The sequence below is a fragment of the Lactuca saligna genome, chromosome 6 (genome assembly GCF_052625555.1).
Source record: "Lactuca saligna cultivar CGN05327 chromosome 6, ASM5262555v1, whole genome shotgun sequence".
Lineage (NCBI taxonomy): Eukaryota > Viridiplantae > Streptophyta > Magnoliopsida > Asterales > Asteraceae > Lactuca > Lactuca saligna.
In genome coordinates this window covers 9,548,271-9,569,938 of record NC_136422.1, presented here as the reverse complement: position 1 = coordinate 9,569,938, position 21,668 = coordinate 9,548,271, and the positions used below count along the sequence as shown (strand labels likewise).

The window sequence follows — 21,668 nt, the reverse complement described above, 5'->3', positions numbered from 1 at the left end:
AAAATTGTTTTACTTTATAATAATATCTAATGTTATAAAATCAAACTCAAAAGATCTTCATAATGGGCCATGAAAAGAAATATGGAATTTTTGTACTACAAATATGATTTATTTTACAAATATCATATAAGTACTTTAAAAAATAAAAAATAAATATTATATTAAAATAAACAAAAAAATTTCACACCGACGTTATTGCAACAACCTAATGTAGTAAATAAGTACATCAATGCTTTTTAGGATAAATACATAAAAGTCTTAAATTCTTTAGTAAATTAGTAAAATCATGTTGATATGTTCGATCAAATTGTACGTTTGGCCTTAAATTTTGTTTCTGTACTCGGGCTATTGATGCATCTAAAAAACTATATTATCCTTCTTTATTTATTTTTAACTGTTTATTATTGTTTTGATAAGAAAATTATTTTCCAAAATTATATATATATATATATATATATATATATATATATATATATATATATATATATATATATATATATATATATATATATATATATATATATATATATATATATATATATATATATAAATAGATGAGGGTTCAATTGAGAAAAAAAAAAGTTAAGAATGGAGGAATCATTTTCAGTCAATAATTTATTATTGTCGCAAAAGCCTCCAATGTACTGATGCAAATGGGAAAGGAATGCACATGTGTTTTCAACAAAACATGTTTTCTTAAACTATGCTAAGCATTACCTTAATATATACAAAAACATAATTTTTTCGTTTTTTTTTTAATTTTTAAGAAGCTATTTTTATCGAAAAATGATTTTAAATATACCAAAATTCATGATTTTTTATTCTCTACAAATAAACATCCATATTGATATAGTTTTAAGATAAAATAATTTTTTTTTTATATTTTCAGCTATCATTATTCATAAGTAAATAAAAATGAATCTGATTTTTACTACAGTTCATTCGTTATTCATTTATGAATAAAAACTATGATTTTTTTTAAATACATTTTAAGTATCATTCATATATGGATATAACATATACTAAACATAATATATTTATATTCAGATATTTGACGATTTATTCACTTGTGAATATTATATAGTATATTCACTTGTGAATATTAGATGATATATTCACTTATGAATATTAGATAATATTTTCATATCTGAATATTACATAGTATTACATTATATATTTAGGGATGACAATGGGGTGGAGATGGGACGGGTTTACCATCCCCATCCCCATCCCCGAGTTTATAACCTTATCCCCATCCCCATCCCCATCCCCAACGGAGGCGGGGAATCTAATCCCCTCCCCTTTAGATTTTGGGCTTATCCCCGACCCATCCCCGTGCTATCAAAAGTTCAAAACCATATGTCATAATAAATTAACTTAAGCCACAAAAAATAATCAAGTTTAATACACTATCAAAACCATATCTCATAATTAGATTGTTTTCATCGATCATAAAATTTAACAACCATCAAAACGAGAACATGATTAAACAAAATAAATTTCAAGTCTTTGGTTCTATTTCTTTGAAAATTACTTAACATCCTCATCATATGCATCTGTCTGGTCAAAAGCCTTTGGTTCTCCTTGCTTTTTACCTGAAACATATAGAGCTTATTTTTAGAAAAAATAATATTTATACACAAGTATGATATAACAATTGATATATCTTTTAAAAATTTACCTTAAAGTTCTTTCCGTAACCAACTTTGGCTATACATTAATGCCCCAACTGTTTCCGCTTTGAGTCGGTTACGTTGTTTTGTCACTTTATTCCCGCTCATGCTAAAAGCTGATTCCGAAGCAACTGAAGAAATTGGAATGGCTAAGATATCTCTAGCAATCTTCTGTAATATTGGAAACTTAGAACCATTACACTTCCAACACATTAATATGCAAAGCCCTCCTCATTCGGTAACAACTTCTCAGCTAAATAACCATCCAACTCAGTTTTTTCCAATCCATCATCCTCAGAAAGCGCATATTCTCGAAATCCAACTCCCATGTTGATTTGCTTAAAGTAGAACCCCTTCCCTCAAAGACGTTTGTTTCACATTGTCGTTTCCAAGAAGCTCCTTGTTTTGCATTATGTTTCTTTTTATACTCTTCAAATAACTCAGTAATTATGTTGCGTACTTGCATAATCTCACCTCTTGCTTCATTCCCATATAACTTTGGAAAGAAATAATTGATCAACTTTAACTTATACCTGGGGTCTAAGACAATTGCTACACTCATAACATTATGTATTACATTCCAATACTTCTCAAATTTGGTCAACATAGTTGATGCCATAGACTTAATAACATTATTATCTGATACGCTACAACTCAACAATGATAGTTTCATGTCACAAATTAAAGGGAAGAATATGTTTGATGTGGGATATTTGGTACCAGAAAATTTTTCAGTCACTTGATAGAACAATTTCAGTTTTTCACAAACATTTGATGCCATATTCCATTCATCTTCACTAGGCAAACAAACATAATGTTTATCTTTTTTGCTCAGACGGCTAAAAACTTCTTTGTACTCCAAAGCAACACTCAACATCATATAAATGGAATTCCATCTTGTTTTGCAATCAAGAAGTAACTCTATTTGGCAATTAACACCCACTTGCCGAGCAAAAAATCTAAAATCTTGTATTCTTTTAGGAGAACTTGTCTAATAGGAGACACTATTCCTAACATTTTCAATTGCATTGGCAATCACAGAAAATCCATCTTGCACAATAAGATTAATTATATACGCACAACTCGCATATGAAATATTCCCCCCTTCAAAATTAGCGATAAAGTAGTAAGCGTACCTAAAAGCTTGTCGACGATGGCATCATTTGTTGAACAATTGTCAAGTGTTAATGTTGACAACTTGTTGTCAATGTTCCACTCCAAAAAGCATTCCATCATAGCTTGTGACAATGCATCAGCAGTGTGTGGAGATGGCACATGTATAAAGCTGCATTAAACAAAATACAACACTTACAAACTTCATCAAATATAACTTACAAATAATAATATTAGTTATAGTAAATACCTCATAATTTGATTTTGTAACTTCCAGTTGACATATATATAATGTGTTGTGATTGCCATGTAACCTTTCTTTTGGTTACTTGTTGTCCACATATCAGACGTGAGAGCAATCCTACTAGCATTCTCTTCAAAACATTTCAAGATATGACATTTTTTTTATCTTCGTATACCTTCATTATATCGCCCTTGACTGTATTACGACAAGGCACCTTAAATAAAGGTTGAAGACTTTCGGTATACTTTCGAAAACCATAATGTTTAACAATGGAGAGTGGGTAATCATGAATTATAATCATCTTTGCTAGTTCATCTCTAGACACTTCAGCATCAAATGAATATTTACTCATATAAGCTTTACCATCAATAGTTTTTTATCCTTAAACCAATATATGTTGCCTAATATCTCTTGTATTTTTGCGAACATGTATCCTGTAATGATCTTTCAAATGTGTTGTTCCATCATTGGATCTACCAGTCATTTGTTTCTTGCAATGTACGCACTTCGCCCATCTACGAACACCATCAACAAAAATCAGATCAAAATGGTTCCAAGCAGCGGATTTGAACCTTTTTTTAGGATTATTTTCTACAACTTCTTGTTCATTATTTTCTACAGCTTCTTGTTCATTGTCCTAAAGTTCATCTTCATCATTCATGGTTGGTTGTTTATCATTTTCTGGGGTAGCCATCTAAACCTACAAAAAAAAAAAAACACAATTTGTAACATCAAATATAGTCTAAACATCATACAATATACACAAAAACATTGATTATAAACATAAATTCATCATCATCATCCAAAATCTAAAAAACAGAGTATGAACATCACAAAGTCTGCACTCTACATAATAATATCAAATTGGAAAATCATAAACACATATTTGGAATGGTGTATTGAGAATAATCTGCACAACAACATCCTAAATTCCCTGTAATGCAAATCATGTCAAACAAAAGATGAGAATTGAGAAGTACGATTGGAGTAAGCCAGTAAGGAGAAAAAAAGTCGCTAACCTGTAACTAAGGCTGTGATAGGTAACCCAGTAACCCTGTTTCGTGACTCGTGAGTGACCTGCCGAGCGCCGATTGAAGTAATGAAGTCACAAATTGCAATTGAACTAAGGTTGTAACTAAGGTTGTAACGGTACACGAACGAATGCATGATTAAGGTAATGAAGTCGCAAATCACAATCTCGTCTATCTCACTCTCGGTTTCTCGCAAATTGCAATCTGTGAGACGGTCTCACAGTCTCGTGGGTCTCACGAATCGTCACTCGGTAGTCGCCAATCGCCTAAGCCCAAGCGATGAAGCGAATCGACAGATGATCAATTGATCATGACGTGATTGGAAATCGGAATATGCGAGATATTAGGAATTACCAATAGCCTAACCCTGTTTCGTGAATCGAATGCATGGTCAGTCGGTCATGGGCGTATTTCACTTAAAGTATATAACATTTATATCTATAATTAGGGTTGTAAACGAACCAAACGAACACGAACAAGGTCTTGTTCATGTTCGGTCGTTTAAGTTAGCCAAACAACAAACGAACACAAACGGATAAACGAACAAGATTTTCTTGTTCATGTTCGTTCGTTTAACAAGTTACTTTGTTCATGTTCGTTCATTTATGTTCGTGAACATGCTAAACGAACATAAACGAACAAACATAAACGAACAAAGATAAAAAAACACAATTAAACATATATGAACATAAACGAACATATAATATAGCAATATAATAAAAAATAACTGAATATAGATGAATATAAATAAACTTAAACGAACGAACATAAACGAACGTAAATGAACATCGTAAACAAACGTTCACGAACATAAATGAACGAACGAGACCATTGTTCATGTTCGTTCATTTAACTAAACGAACCATAATTTCTGTTCATGTTCGTTCGTTTATTAAATAAACGAACATAAACGAACTTCCCGCCGAACAGTTCACGAATGGTTCGCCGAATGTTCAGTTCGTTTACAGCCCTATCTATAATGAATTGATATATACTAACACTAATATATTATATGTATATGTGGGTATAATATAATCGGGGGAGGGGCGGGTTGGGGAATAGCATACCCGTCCCCGTCCCCATCCTTACTTTTTGTCATACGGGGATCCCCGACCCCATACCCGTTACCTGATTTTGCGGGGAATACCCATCCCCAATCGGGGCGGGTTAATCGGGTTCCCCAACGGGTCGGGTTATATTGCCATCCTTAGGTATATCACATATGAATAATACATAGTATATTCACTTGTGAATATTAAATGATATATTCACTTATGAATATTACACACTATATTCACATATAAATATTACAATATGTTTTCACAAATATGTATAATTTTTATATGTTATGTTATTCACATATGAATAACATACAGACTTGTATATTCGTTTTTTTGTTTTAATAATCATATATTGATTCAGGTGACAATATATATTCATATATGAATATAACGTGGTAATTTAGTTTATGCATTTCATCAAATAGTTAGAGTTCATATAGGTTAACTATTTTAAAAATGTTAAAAACATCAAGTTGTCAATTCCAAATCATCATATACTTCCGATTTCGACTTCAGATGCGATACCTATGTTTGATCGATTTCTCATTTTGATTTTGATTTCCGAAAATCCGATTGGGAACCTGTGAGTACCGATTTTGAGTCCTTCAATGTTGACCGTGACTGCGAGTCAAGAACTCCGATTCCAATTTCATGAACATCGAAGAACTTCCGATTCCAACTGATTTCGTTTGCGAATCTGGGAAATTCCAGTTCCAAATCCATTATGAACTCTAACAAATCGAAGAAATTGATGAATTTGGGTTACGAATTTGTCTTGAACGGCGAACCTCCCAGCTACGAATATTGATGATTGATTAACACCGAATGACATTGATGATGGTTTAGTTGAAGAAATCTGGATTATTGTTGAAGGTTGGAGGAGCAATTTTGAGGATGAACGAACTGTTATCGAATTCTCTATAATTACGTATTTGATATTGAAGGTTATTAACATATTTACAAGTTTGTCACCGTGTTTTTTATGCTTAGATTAAATGAGTGGTTGAGAATGATTATCCCATTTTCAACATTTTTTTATTTTCTCAATTGAACCCACCTATATATATATATATATATATATATATATATATATATATATATATATATATATATATATATATATATAGTTAGGTTAATGTGAGACGACCTAATTTTGTGAGACTGTGAGACGTATTTTTTTATTTTTTTTAAAATTTTTTTTAGTTAATTCAAGTTCCGAAAATAATATTTAAAAAAAGAATTTTTTAATTTTTTCATTTATTTTGCATTTTAAAATTATTTTTAGAATATGTACAGTGTAATATTCTATTTAGAATATTTCACGTATTTAAAAAAAATATAATTTTTTTTTATTTTTTTATTTTTTTAGTTAATTCAAGTTCCGAAAATAATATTTAAAAAAAGAATTTTTACACTTTTTCATTTATTTTGCATCTTAAAATTATTTTTTAGAATATGTCAGTGTAATATTTTATTTATATTATTTCACGTATTTTTCAAAAAAAAAAAAAAGGGGATATTTTTTTATTTATTTTATTTTATTTTTTATTTTTTTAGTTAATTGAAGTTCCGAAAATAATATTTAAAAAAAGAATTTTTGGATTTTTCCATTTATTTTGCATTTTAAAATTATTTTTAAATTTGGTCTTATGGTTTCACAAAATTAGAATGGTCTCAAATGAACCTGAACCTATATATATATATATATATATATATATATATATATATATATATATATATATATATATATATATATATATATATATATATATATATATATATATATATATATATATATATATATATATATATATATATATATATTCTCCAAAATTATTCGTACTTCTTTATGAAAAAAAATTCTATTTTTGTTAAAAACTTATATTCTTTTGATATATTGCATTTTTCGGTTTAGTACAAAAACAAAATGGTCATTTTAGAAAAAAAATGAACACTTTAACGCTTAGGTATATAAATGGATCAACACGAAACTGACAACAAATATATATCACGAGAATTATCCATGTAATTATAATGAAACTTAGACCGAACTTGTAATTTTTACTATATATACTATATGGTCCTTTTAGTTATTTATTCTTTTTATTATATACATTTTTTTTTTAATTTTAAAAAATCATATATTATTAAATTTATACCAAAACATGATTGCGTTGTCCAAAAAATTTCAGTATTCTTTTGCAGGTTTATAAAGTTATTATTTTTGTATTTGATTAGTATTAGTAAAATTTGATTACTTCAATGGTAGTAAAGTATTGACTAGAAAAATAAATCAATACTGATTTAAAAATAGTTTGTGGGATATAATTATTACTTTTCTGAAAATATGAATATTAATTATATACAACTAGACCAGTATAATTTCATTACAACTTCTGTTTGTTTATTACAATAGATTATTCCTATAAATCTACAATCTTTAAAACTCATTCTTCACTTATCGATGACATATTTTTCTATGTTGTTTGCCAGCGAACTAATACAATAATATTACAGTGCTATAGACACCCTACGTGCACTAACAAAAAGACGAGATCTTTAGCAAGGTGGCATCAATATACAAAAGGTAATAGCAATGTAAAACATTCAATCAAAATATATATCAACCATATATAAGATAAATGTTCACAAAATGATGTTGTAATTTGTCATAAATCGATACTTACTCCACAAATATGTATTGATTGTAAGAATGTACCAAAAATAGCAAATGAATTGAAATGAAATGTTAGGATGAAGAAAAAAGGTTTCCATGTTCTTGGGCTTTTCTCTCTTGTCCATAGAATATGATACTTGTTGGGTTCTTTCTTTTTTCAATCATGAAACCCCCTCGTCATCATTGAATTTCTTGACCGAGGGGCGCGCGCTCTCCTTTTGTATGTAACATATATGTGTATATATACACTTGCATCTTACTCATTTAATATAGGAATTTCTCATATATGTGTATGTTAACACTCGCATCTTACTCATTCGATATAGGAATTTCTCAAAAGCTATAAGTGAACATGTGTACTAGCAATACCACAGAATGCATGTCACCACCTTCGTACCATTTCCACACTCAAAAAACAAAATCAAAGCAAACCAAGTTTCGTATGAGGAATCAGGTTCGAATACATAGGCTTAACAGGTACATATATATTATATGCTTTTTGTGGGTCTTGTTAACGTTTATCTTCTTTCTATCAATAGGATTAATAATCTTATTTGAGTGTGGCTTTCTTTCTTTTGTGTGTTTTAGGGTTGATAAGTTCATTGAAGAAAAAATCAAACAAGAGATGGAGTTGAAGAACTTGAAGTTGTACATGGAGAACATGAGCATTTTGGAAGAGAATGAGAGGCTGAGGAATAAAGCCACCATACTTCATCAAGAAAATCTTGCTTTATTATCTCTTTTGGAGAACAAAAGGTTCAACCTTTGATCATTTCAAGGAAAGGACTCTTTCTCCCTATCAATTTGCTAGAATTCTTGATTATAATGATGCAGCATCTAATGGAAGGCTGTTTAGTACAAGGTAAAATGAGTTTAGTTATCTACTATGGATGTAAGGTTGTACCCTATTCTTAACATTTTGTACCATTTCTATTGTTAGATTCTAATATGCTACAAATATGTATCTCAAGCTTTCATATTTTGATGGAGATTCTTTTTTTTTTTTCTTTTTATAAAAGGTCAACCCTCGAGCCCCTAATGGTGGGAACTGAAGCTTCTTATCACGTGTGAGAATATAAAAACCTAAACTTTGTACTACCCTTCTATTAGATGCTACAACATAATAAACTCAAATTTTGAAGGTTGTATCCCGTGCTTGACATTTCTACCATGAGTTTATTATCATATTAATTCTTTAATCTCAAGTCTAAAAGTAATTTAGAAAGAACGAGAATCCCAACGCATTGACCTTATTTTCTACTTTCATGGAAATCGAGAACCTAATTCTTGTTTCATCATATCAAATAAAGTCGATGATTCTCTTTGTTGGTGTGTATGCACAAATCAAAGCATTAGATACCCTTATGTATCTTATACATTATGTTCTATCACTTCAACAAAAAAAAAAAGCACTTCATTTACAATAGTCGTTATACAACATATATATTATACATGTTATGGTTGTTCTATATAAATGATTATTTGATTACCCACATACAATGGTTTTACTCAACGAAAGGAGCATAAATTGGTAAGAAAGAAGGACACTAGTTCCTAAAAGTGAACATAAATTGGTAAGAAACGACCCTAGTTCCCAAAGTAATCCTCTTTCTGTCGGAAAATAATCCCGATAGCTGGCCTCGTGGCTAAGTAATAATTTACGTGTGTACGGTTAAAGCATGAAAAGATACCATATGTCGCTGCTTTAAAAATGTTGGGGTGAAAAGCTTTTCGTGTAGGTAGGTTACATCGATGAAAATGTACTATTTATCATAGCATTATTATGGTCTTGTATTTCTGGATTTCGAGTAAAATAACTAAGTTGAAACTATATTCGGTCATTTCGGACAACAAACCCGTCATTGGCTTTAAATATAGGTTGATTTCTTGTAATTGTTACCTAGCATCTTGCTAGGTTGTTTCAATAAAATTTGGTGTTCAAAATGAAAAAATTGTGTTTCAAGTACAACTATATTATATGCCATAACATGTAACATAACAGGGTGAGTGTACGTTTTAAGATGTGTTTTCCATAATTTCGTCATAGTTAGTTAGGTTATCAGACCAGTATAATTCTCTTGTACGCTTCATCATTTATTCAATCCAATCAACGACTTTACAGACCTTCGGAAACTAAGTGTTCTTATTCTTCGATCAACCGTTGATCACTTTTGGATTCAATCACACTCCCTACAAAACACTAAATTACAAAATGATAATTTATTTTTACCAAACAGACCCAAATATGTGAATTTGGTATCTACCTAAAGTCTATGGGAATTATCTCATAGGCAAAACTACATACCCAATGAAGAATAATAACAAAAATGATGTCTTATTTGCCTAAGATTGGCACATCAAAATTATGGGTGTTTATCAGACCAGTTAAACATATTTGGGATCCGTGGCAAAAAAAAAAATGAATAAACAAATAAAAGGCCTAGAAATATGAGTTTATATATATATATATATATATAAACAAGTAGAGGACAGAGTTATTGTTATCTTGAATTTATGTAAAGAATGAATTCCAATCAAATCAAATTTGACAAAAAAAATTGTTAATGCTTAAACTTGGACTCACATCATTTAAGAAAGTAAAGAAACAAAACCAAGACTAAATTGACGTTTGTGGGCCTTATCAAAATAAGTTCATTATTCATAAATAAAGAAAACTAACGTTTGTGGGCCTTATAAAAAAATAATAATATAATTATTAAAAAAAAAAAACTAAACTAATTTAATGAAGAAAAAAAAAGCAAAGCAAGAATTGAACACCCAGCACATAAATGAGGCAGGCGCTTTGGCAAATAATTGGGCCCAATCGGCTGCCAGGCCCTGGTCTTTATAATGCTTCCATCACATACAATAACCCAACTCAATGTGTCTAATTAAGTCATTAATTAAGTCATTAGATTAACTAAGGTTTCGTTTGATAGTTGCTATTTGAGAAAGTTTTCTGATCGAAAAATAAACCATGTTGTTTCATTATAAATCTGATTGATTGTGATGAATGATGAAAAATGATCATATTATCAGATTCTTCTATATTATGATTGATGAAATTGCTGAATAATTATAAAAACATATAAATTATCATACAAAATCAAAATTACATAATAATCATTTAAAAACTCAACGTGTAATCCTTGACCCAGTTTATATCTGATAGGTGTGGGATGGATGATATTTTTTTAAATAAATTAGAATGATAGTGGTGTTGTTCAACAAAAAATTAATAGAATAAAAATGAATTAAAACATTAATAATCTAATAAAGTAATATTTATTAATATATAAATATTATATATTATAAATAATATTTGTTAATATATAATAATCCAATAAAAAAATTAATCCATAAAAAGGAAATTAAAAAAAGTTATTTAAAAGAAATTAATAATCCAAAAATAATATTTATTAATATATAATATTATATTAAAAATAATATTTATTCATATATATTAATTTCCAATAAAAAAGAAACAATACAATAAAAAAGAAATTAAAAAATTATTTAAAAATAAATTAATAATCCAAGAAAGAAAGAAATAGGCAAGGTTTGGAGCATAACTGTATTTCCGACCCATTCAGCTAAAAAGATGTGGTTTTGAGGTTTTCTAGGAAAGACATATCTTACTGAGAAATATGTCTTTTTTTGTGCAAATCAAACAGTCTTTGCGGTCCATTCAACCAGAAAGTTTTGTTTAGACTTGGAAATATTTTTATAAAACGGGGCTTAAATGTCATTACTTCATGAACCTTTGATGAAAGTTGAAACAACCTTCCCGTTAGCTTACTTTAGCTGAGTATCCCTACTTCATCAACATCCTCTCCCTCACATTAGATGTAACTATTATTTCACACTTGATCAAGGAGGAAATTCAGATCCTAACCTATTTCCAAGACCTAACTTAGATTTTGCTTCATGTTTTGTGTTTTAGTTATAAAGGAAATTTGTATCTAGACCTATTTCCAAGCCTCACATCAACCCGCCCCAAGGCCTACGTGAGAGGTCAATTGCAAAACACTAACCATATTTTGGGTGTACCAGCATCCAAACTTCATATGTGAAATTTCGCACCTCAACCACTAGGCTCCCATCATAGATCACGTATAAGATACAATTTTCTCTTTTTTTATCTTTTAATTGTATTCGATGAATCGTTAACTTTTATTTTGTTCTTATTACATCATTAAAATGCATTTCAATCATGTAATTATGTCATATCAAATGTCACGGACTCATAATAAACACAATGTCGACACCAGATATACCTAAATGTAATAATTGAATGTCACCGTGGACGCCACATAACATTCAATTTTTACACACGTATATTATCACGTACTAGACTATTATCCACCATTGTAGGCATTTGTCTATTTAATATATTGTGTACAACATTACCACTTAATATTTATAGACATTTGTTGGATACAATTATATATGCTATGTATACAGATAGTCATCTAAGGGACTTTCTAGATTCGGAGTCTCTAATTTTCTCATGATACATAACAGAAGTCAATGGCCTAAGAACCCAATTTATCAAGACATTTTCACTAAATGATTATCAACTCAAACAAATTCAAAAATACCCAATAAACATTTCAAATATATAAATCAGTAGAATTTAATAGCATTTACAACTGCTTTCTATAAAGATTACACTTCAAACACTTTCTGATCATCTTAATAAGATTTCAAGAACAAGTTTAAAAAATGGAAGTTGGGGTTGATTTTTTTGACTAATCTATAAATGTAACACATGTTGAGGGAAAACACAATGAACAAGATACAGAATTACAGATGCTTATGTATCAATGGATCTTTCTTGTGATGATTTATAGATTCGGTATGCAGCTATGCACATTGTAGCATTGCCAATAACCGTTAATGCCCCTTGGATTGCAACCAAAACCTATAATTTGTATTGAAATTTGATGAAAGTTCGTGACTTTCTTTCTACTCATAGAACAATTTAAACACAATGAATTGTATATGAATATGAATGCGTTTTAAATTCAATTAAAATGTTACCTCTAGTGATTCCGAGTTATAAAAGAAATGCCAAGTACACGCACAAAATGCTCCTCCTAGTAAAGGCACCTGATGTAATTTACTCGTTATGTTATGTGTACATATCATACAACAATGGGGGACTCAAAATGAGTGAACTAATTGCAAATAAAGGGAGTTTGGATTGATAATAACTCACCATACCCCATGAAAGCCCCTTCCAAGACTCATATCCAGATTTCTCCCCATATTGCCATACTAGAATCATTGCTGTAATCCTTCGAAATTCGGGAAATGAGCAAAATCACAAACCATGGAGATACACTAAAGGAATAGGCTTGAAATTAGAAATTAAAAGCTAGGTTGGACTCGTTACAGAATACCAAAGTATCCATCAGCAAACAAATGAACAGTTAAGTTACCATTCGACGACGCTTGAAACATGGATTGCCCAAGTGGGTAATGAGAGAGCATTGGAGGGTTCCACGAGTTGCAGGGACGAACCCAACAATGGCAACTCAGCAGCTACAGCAGTAGCACCCATTAAAAGAGGAGTTGTTAGGGCGACCCCAGTTCCGATTAGAGCTGCCATCGTTTTCTTGTTATCGAGCTTTTTGCAAATTGGGAAGTTCGTTGCGATCTTCGCATGATGGGTGTTAGGGTTACAAGATTTGGGGTTTAGCGGTTTTTGGGGATTTTGAGGAGAGAAAGAAAGGGGGTTTGGAAAGAATGGTAATGTTTGAAGAATTGTCATGTTAGAGATGAAGAGTTTAGCGATTTGATCAAGAAGATAGGAGGTTTTTTGATGATAAAATGACCAACCATTTTCTATGCCGTTCTTTCTTTTTCCGTTTCTATACGTGCTTATGAAACAAAACAAAAATAAAAAATTATTATTTAAAAGTTATTTATAGAAGGAAAATATATATATATATATATATATATATATATATATATATATATATATATATATATATATATATATATATATATATATATATATATATATAGGGTAAAGTGAATATACCTAACAACCTTATATAAGCTTAGGTACCTAACTTCATAATACTACATCGGTTTGTATCGTATTTACAATGTAATTGCCTAAGGTTCTTAAACTTCAACCCCATAACTTGATTACTTCCAAAATCTTTGAACTTTCACCAATATCTTTCTTTTACAATTTTTGTGAGACGGTGAAACGTATTTTTTTTTAGTTAATTCAAGTTCCGAAAATAATATTTAAAAAAACAATTTTTGGATTTTACCATTTATTTTGAATTTTAAAATTATTTTTTAGAATATGTACAGTATAATATTCTATTAGAATATTTCACGTATTTTAAAAAAAAATTATTTTTTTTAGTTAATTCAAGTTTCAAAAATAATATTTAAAAAAAGAATTTTTACATACATTTATTTTGCATTTTAAAATTATTTTTTACAATATGTCAGTATAATATTCTATTAGAATATTTCACGTATTTTTCAAAAAAAAAACGGGATTTTTTTAATTTTTTTTTAGTTAATTGAAGTTCCGAAAATAATATTTATAAAAAAGAATTTTTGGATTTTTCCATTTATTTTTCATTTTAAAATTATTTTTAATTTTGGTTTCACGGTCTCACAAAATTAGAATGGTCTCAAATGAACATAAACCTATATATATATATATATATATATATATATATATATATATATATATATATATATATATATATATTATTTTATCTTAATTTACGAATAAGTCATAAGTTAAGATTTATTTATGAAAAAACATAAATTACCGATAAAAGTGATTATTTGATTTTGTTTTCCAGTTTACCGGTTTTATTAAAGAGTTAACCGTATTAAAGTCTCATTATTTTACTATAATTTACAACAACTTAAAATTTATTTATGAAAAAATATAAGTTAACAGTAAAAATGATAATTTGAGTTTTTTCTCCCTATAACACATATTTTATCAATTTCATTGCTGACATGAACGTCTAATCATTAAATAAACTAATGAGATGTATATGTTTGGTTATATAATGATATGACCACCGTAAAACTTGATATCATGTTGCATTGTATATTTTTTGGAATATAAAATGCATCCAACGAAGATACAATAATTATATAAACTAGCAACAACTTCATCATATTTTAGGTTTATAAGAAATTTCAAATTGTCTAACTATATCTTATATAACCTAACATATTCATTTCATCGACTCATTTCATATCTTTTGTTCTTGGTAAAATACATTTTGCCGATTCCATTGGTGATGTGGATGTGTAATTATAAAATGAACTAATGAGATGAATATCAAGTTTTGCGGTAAACCGTAAATGTAGCATTTTATAATATGTTATATCTATCTCCTTAGTTTATTTAATGATTAGGCGTTCAAGGCAGTAATGAAACTCGTAAAATGTGTGTTAAATATAGAAAATAGTCAAATCATCACTTTTACCAATAATTCATGTTTTTTCGTAAAAGAAATTTATTTTGTGACTTATTTGTAAATTAAGGTAAACTAATGGGACTTTAATGCGTCCAAGCCAACAATAAAACTTGTAAACCACGAAAAATATGAAATCGTTATTTTTACCGGTAGTTTATATTTTTTCGTAAAAAATAATTAGTTTGGGACTTATTCATAAATTAGGTATAATTATAGTACTTTGCAAAAAAATATGACAACTCTTCAAATTTAGTTAAATTTCGACTAAATGTAATTTAAAAGTAAACTAATACAACTAAATAGGTTTTTTTTTATTTATATAATTACTTATAAGAACTAATTAAACGGATTTAAAGTGTTTAAATTGTGTTTAGTCATTTGAATGAAAAATATTATCATATACTATGTAGACTAAATATTGTATCAAAACCTCAAAATCTACTATTAAAATTTTAATTATGTGCAGCCAATATTTTATGTTTATTATTCATATAAGATTAATTTTATAGATTATAAGTTATTATATAAAAATACAGAAAGATTCGAATACCCTAAATACAAACTTCGACTATTACAACACTTTGACCCTTACAAGGGGTTGTAGGCTATCAACTTTGATTGTAGCAATAGCTGCAAGTACACGCGTTGGTATTTATGAGTAATACAACTTTCATTTAGACCGCGTCGGTTAATTCTCATTCTATCTCAGATTTACAAAGTTGTATCGAATTTATCGTGCTCGAAGAGTAGGGACTAAGTTTCTTCCATATCTTTAACATATGGGCTCTAGTCTCGACGTACTTTATATTCATGTGTTGGTATTTACAAGTACTATAACTTCCATTTAGACTGTATCGTCTAATTCTCATTTTATCTCAGATTTACAAATCTATATCGAATTCTCTACGGTCGAAGAGTAGGGACTAAGTTTCGCCCAAATATTTCGCATACGAGCTTCGTTTTTTACTGTCTTTTTGTTGTTGAACTCCTATTAACGATATCTTCATTTCACATTTAGATTATTTTGGCTAAAAAATGACCGATCTAAAATTCGATTTCCAGGTTGTGCACTGCTATGCTAAATCTTAGAAAAATCATAACTTGCTCATACAAATTCAGATTTGGACATTCTTTTTATGCACGCTCTCAGTTTAATGTATAATACAACTTTTGTTTTGATCGCTAAGGCTAAAAAGTTTTTTATCGTAAATTCACTTTTTACAATTCCAGGTGTCGTGCTGGTTTGCCGCAAAACTTCGACATGTTATAACTTCTTCGTTATAAGTCGGATTTCAGCGTTCTTTATATATCTGGAATCCTTGTCACGACCACTTCAATTTTCTTCAAGGATATTGGGTGAAATGTTCATTCTATTTTTGACGCATATTTTTAATTTTATTTTATTATATCGTTATAAGCACATATGTTGCACACAAATCACATAAATCACATAATACTCAAATAATTCCTCTTCATTACTTCAAAATAGGTTACAATTGTTGACCTTAAATATTACATCATTATGATAATGCTTAGCCTGAAACACGGGCGTTACAATTCTCTCCTCCTTATGATGATTTCGTCCCGGAATCAGGCATCAGCAAACAGATGTGGATAGTGACTCATCATGTTACTATCTGTTTCCCATGTGAGGTTTGGCCCATTCATATGTTTCCATTGCACAAGCTCTAATTCGACCATCTTGTGTTGCAACTTCTCTTGTGTCGCAACTTCTTTGTCTTGCAGTCAACAGTTGCCTCAGGCTCTTCGATCAGCCTCTTATTTTCATCCATCCTTAACTCCGAAAGTGGAATTATATCGGGAACTTCTCCCGTAAACTTCCTCAAATAACACATATGGAAAGTGTTAAGAATATCATCTAGTTCTTCTGGAAATTCCAGCTTGTAAGCTTGGTTCCCAATCCTCTGAAGAACCTTGAATGGTCCAATAAATCTTGGACTCAACCTTCATCTCTTTCCAAATCATATAAGTCCCTTCCACGGTGAGACTTTGAGCAATATTGAATCTCCAACTTCGAATGTCATCAACCGTCGCTTTTTGCTAGCATAACTCTTTTGGCGATCTTAACATCCTTTTTCTAATTACTTTTAACTTTTCAGCAGTCTGATGGACTATTTCGGGACCCATAAACGGCTTCTCTCCGGCCTCAAGCCAACAAAACGGCGTACTTGATAAGGTGCCATCTTAATGCTCGAATGGTAATTATTGTTGTAGCAAAACTATACTAGGGGTAAATGCTCATCCTAGTTACCTTGTAATTCTAGGGTACATGCTCTTAACATATCTTCTAGTGTTTGAATCGTTCTTTCGCTCTGACCATCAGTCTGCGGATGGTAGGTTGTACTTAAACACAACTTCTTACCCATTTCCTCATGTAGACTCCTCCAAAACCTTGATGTGAAACGACTATCCCAATCGGATACAATCGTTAAAGGAACATCGTGAAGTCTTACTACTTCCTTTACGTAAGCATTTGCAAGCTTATCCATAGACCATATCTCATTGGCTGCTATGAAGTGTCCACTCTTTGTGAACCGATCCACGACTACCAAAATCATGTCGTGACCGTTCTTCGTCCTGGGTAGTTTAGTCACAAAATCCATGGTGATGTCTTCCCATTTACATATGGGTACAGTTAAAGGCTCTAAACTCCCATATGGTTTCTGATGTTGTGCTTTAACTCTCGCACATGTTACACAATCTACCACATAATTTGCAACATCAAGCTTCATCATCAGCGACCAGTAGTAAGGTTTTAGATCCCTATACATCTTAGTGTTGTAGGGATGAATCGAGTACATGGTCTTGGGAGATTCTTCCAATAGAAGATACCTTACTCCTCCCATCTTAGACACCTAAATCCTATCTTGGAATACCTTCAATCCTTGACTATTTGTACCGAATACCAACATTTTGCCTAAACGTTCTTCCTTTCGGTCATTTTTCTCCAAAGCTTCTTCCTGAGCTTTCTTAATGCTTTCCACAATCGTCAAAACAATTTCTATTCTTAACACTCTTGGCATTTTTCTTTTAAAATTTACTTTTTGACTTAGAGCATCAACTGCGACGTTTGCTTTCCCAAGGTGGTAAAGTATCTCACAACCATAATCTTTGAGCAACTCTAGACAACATCGTTGCCTCATATTCAATTTCTTTTGATCAAAGAGATACTGGAGAATTTTATGATCAATGAAGAGTTTGCACTTCGTGCCATAACGATAATGCCTCCATATCTTTAATGTGAATACTACTATTGCCAACTCCAAATAATGAGTGGGGTAGTTCTTCTCATGCTCTTTCAATTTCCGAGATGCATATGCTATCACTTTATTGATGGGTTTTGATCATATGAACATTCCTATGTGCACATACAAACCCTAATGCTTGGATCTAGGTTTCTCTAATTAAACATGCATTGAATCCAAGACTTCTAATAGCTAATTAGGTATAAGAACAATACAAAACTAGAGTTAGAAGCTTACCTTGAAACACTTGTTTGATCTTATTGTTCTTAGAGCTTTAGAGTCACAATTGTCACTCCTCTAATGGCTTACAAACACCAACTAGCAAAGAGAATGATTTGAGAGAGAGGAAAGAGGAGGAAATCGGCCAGGGTTTCCTTGTTGTAGAAGAGGTGCCGATTTCCCTATCCCAAGGGGTCTATTTATACTTGTAAGGCTCCTAGGGTTTCACCCTTAAACCCTAATTGGATAACTTAGACTGTAAGCAATCCTAATCCTTTCCTTAGATATGCCTTGGACGATTTTGAGGCTTATCCTAGCCCTAGAAATCGTCCAAACCCTATCACTTAAGGATTCATAGCCCAAAGTGTAACTATCAAACAATTAACAGTTTATACCCTCTTATTTAATTAATCTCTTTAAGTCACCAAATTAATACTAATTAATCTATGACTTATATTAATCAAATAACAATATTATTATTCCTTATATTATTCTCATAATATATTAATAATATCTATTCTCTCATAATAAATCATCCTGTCAAGTTGCTATGGTGAAGGCAACCCAAAAGGACCATGCATAATCGGGTCAAATACTTACCTAATATAGTTGCAGCCTTAGATACTATTCCAACAGTCTCCCACTTGGATAAGTCTAGTAACTATACGCACAAGTACAATCCGATTTGCAATCGTAGCTCTCAACGATGCTATCAAACTATGATCTAATCAATCTTATCCTTTAGATAAGGGATCGTACAGTCCTCTGTTAGATATCATGCTGACAATTTTATGGAATAATTAGTCTAGCATTTGGTTTCTCGATCTCCGATTTATTTGACATAGAACTTAATCGAACACATCAATTCAGTTCTGACCGGGCCCGACACATAAGTCAAATCAAATCATCGAGCGGCCGAGATATCGCTTTTTCCTTCTTAGGATAAAAGTTACAGATAAACTTCGACTTATATGCATTTACTTATTCATTAATCAACTATACATAACAATGCGTTTTATAACATCTAGTTACCAATGCGTTTTCGCATTATCAATGTACAATCAATTAACAAATTACAAACCATATATCTAGGTTTTAAGACTATATGATATTATCGTCTTGCGATCACCCTTTTTCTATCATATTCCATAAGGTGATTCCAGCAAGCAGGGGTTTGTTCCAATGCTCAAAACAGGTTCATAAGCACTCATGAACATTGCAGCAATCTTTTGCTATGTCTAAAACCATTTAGACAATCTACACACCTATTCATGACAATCTTCATTCATATCTACTTCCGACATATGAACGATTGTGGACAATTTGAATAATTCGATTATTCTTAATAAACTCAATTATCCTGGAAGTCAAAACATGCAAAGTGAAACAATAGTTAAACAAGTAACATAAGACAGTAACATTACTTATAAATAAAACTCCTTTATTTAATCATCAAATGTTAATTACATTTATCTATTACATGTTTCTATTACTATCTAATCTATGCTAATATCATCCTTCAGCCCAATACTCCTAGCATGTTGTAAGTGCTTAACCCTACTCAGTCCCTTCGTAAGCGGATCTGCTGGGTTATCTTATGATGATATCCTCTTCACTACGAGTTGTCCTTATTCTACATGATGTCTAATAAAGTGATATTTTCTGTCGATATGTCGCGATCTACCATGATCTCTTGGTTCCTTGGTCAAGGCAACCGCTCCTTCATTATCACATAAAATCTCCATGGGCTCCTTTATGGCAGGTACAACTCCAAGATCACCAATGAAGTTCTTCAACCATATTGCCTCCTTCGACGCTTCGATCGCTGCAATGTACTCTGATTCGCACGTTGAATCAGCTACGGTTTCCTATTTGGAACTTTTCCAAGTCACTGCTCCTCCATTCAAGGTAAAGACCCAGCCCGACTGTGAACGGTAGTTGTCCCTGTTGGTCTGAAAGTTGGCATCACTATACCCTCGCACCTTCAAGTCATCACTCCCCCCGAGGACTAAGAACCATTCCTTTGTCTTCCGAAGGTACTTAAGGATATTCTTCACCGCAATCCAATGGGCTCTGCAAGGGTTCCCTTGATATCTACTAACCATGCTCAAAGCAAAGGCTACATCAGGGCGAGTACAAGTCATAGCGTACATGATTGAGCCAACTGCGGAAGCGTATGGAACTCGGCTCATTTCAGCTATCTCAGCTTCGGTACTCGGACTTTGAGTCTTACTCAACTTGGCACTACTTTGTATCGGTAATTCTCCCTTCTTCGAGTTTTCCATACTAAAACGTTTTAGTACCTTCTCTAAGTAAGTGTTCTGACTAAGTCCTATTAGTCTCTTACTTCTTTCTCTTACTATCCTTATTCCCAAAATATAGGAAGCCTCTCCAAGGTCCTTCATATCGAAGCACTTCTCGAGCCAGGACTTAACCTCCTGCAGAGTTGGGACATCGTTTCCTATGAGTAATATGTCATCGACATATAGAACGAGGAAGCTTACTACACTCCCACTGGCTTTGACATATACACATGACTCATCTTCGCTTCGTACAAATCCAAACTCTTTGACTTTCTCATCGAAGCAAAGATTCCATCTGCGAGATGCTTGCTTAAGTCCATAAATGGACTTCTCAAGCTTACACACTCTATTCGGATGCTTCGGATCCACAAACCCCTCTGGCTGAGCCATGTAAACATCTTCAGCCAACTTCCCGTTAAGGAAGGCGGTCTTGACATCCATTTTCCAAATCTCATAATTCATAATCATGAAATGCAGCAATAGCTAGCATCACTCTAATAGACTTTATCTTCGCAACTGGTGAGAAGGTCTCTTCATAGTCAACTCCGGGAGTTTGAGTAAAGCCCTTCGCAACCAATCGCGCCTTATACATGTGTACTTTTCCAT

General features: G+C 31.2%; 1 protein-coding gene and 1 long non-coding RNA gene across 3 annotated transcripts; one reads left to right on the top strand and one right to left on the bottom strand.

Annotated features, from left to right (window-relative positions):
- Positions 1–8,074: 8,074 nt before the first annotated feature.
- LOC145001336 (uncharacterized) lies at positions 8,075–8,998 on the top strand. 2 transcript variants are annotated; one of them, XR_013661544.1, is made up of 3 exons: positions 8,075–8,276; positions 8,388–8,661; positions 8,819–8,998. It is a non-coding gene; the product is annotated as an uncharacterized LOC145001336 (long non-coding RNA). The 2 variants fall into 2 exon arrangements; XR_013661543.1 differs by lacking the exon at positions 8,819–8,998 and having other exon boundaries at positions 8,388–8,763.
- A 3,391-nt stretch (positions 8,999–12,389) lies between these two features.
- On the bottom strand, positions 12,390–13,671 carry LOC144999930 (YCF49-like protein). The gene is made up of 4 exons (XM_078959077.1): positions 13,244–13,671; positions 13,021–13,099; positions 12,843–12,911; positions 12,390–12,723 (listed from the first exon to the last, which is right to left on the bottom strand). The coding sequence occupies exons 1-4, from the start codon at positions 13,573–13,575 to the stop codon at positions 12,616–12,618; spliced, it is 588 nt and encodes a 195-aa protein (XP_078815203.1). The 5' UTR covers positions 13,576–13,671; the 3' UTR covers positions 12,390–12,615.
- Positions 13,672–21,668: the final 7,997 nt, after the last annotated feature.

Bases quoted from the DNA above. Each gene is read 5' to 3' on its own strand.
- LOC144999930 (XM_078959077.1), bottom strand. From the start codon at position 13,575: ATGACAATTCTTCAAACATTACCATTCTTTCCAAACCCCCTTTCTTTC. The intron at 13,100-13,243 runs GTAACTTAACTG...CGAATTTCGAAG, and splicing joins GTTTCAAGCGTCGTCGAATG to GATTACAGCAATGATTCTAG. The intron at 12,724-12,842 runs GTAACATTTTAA...TACAAATTATAG, and splicing joins ATAACTCGGAATCACTAGAG to GTTTTGGTTGCAATCCAAGG.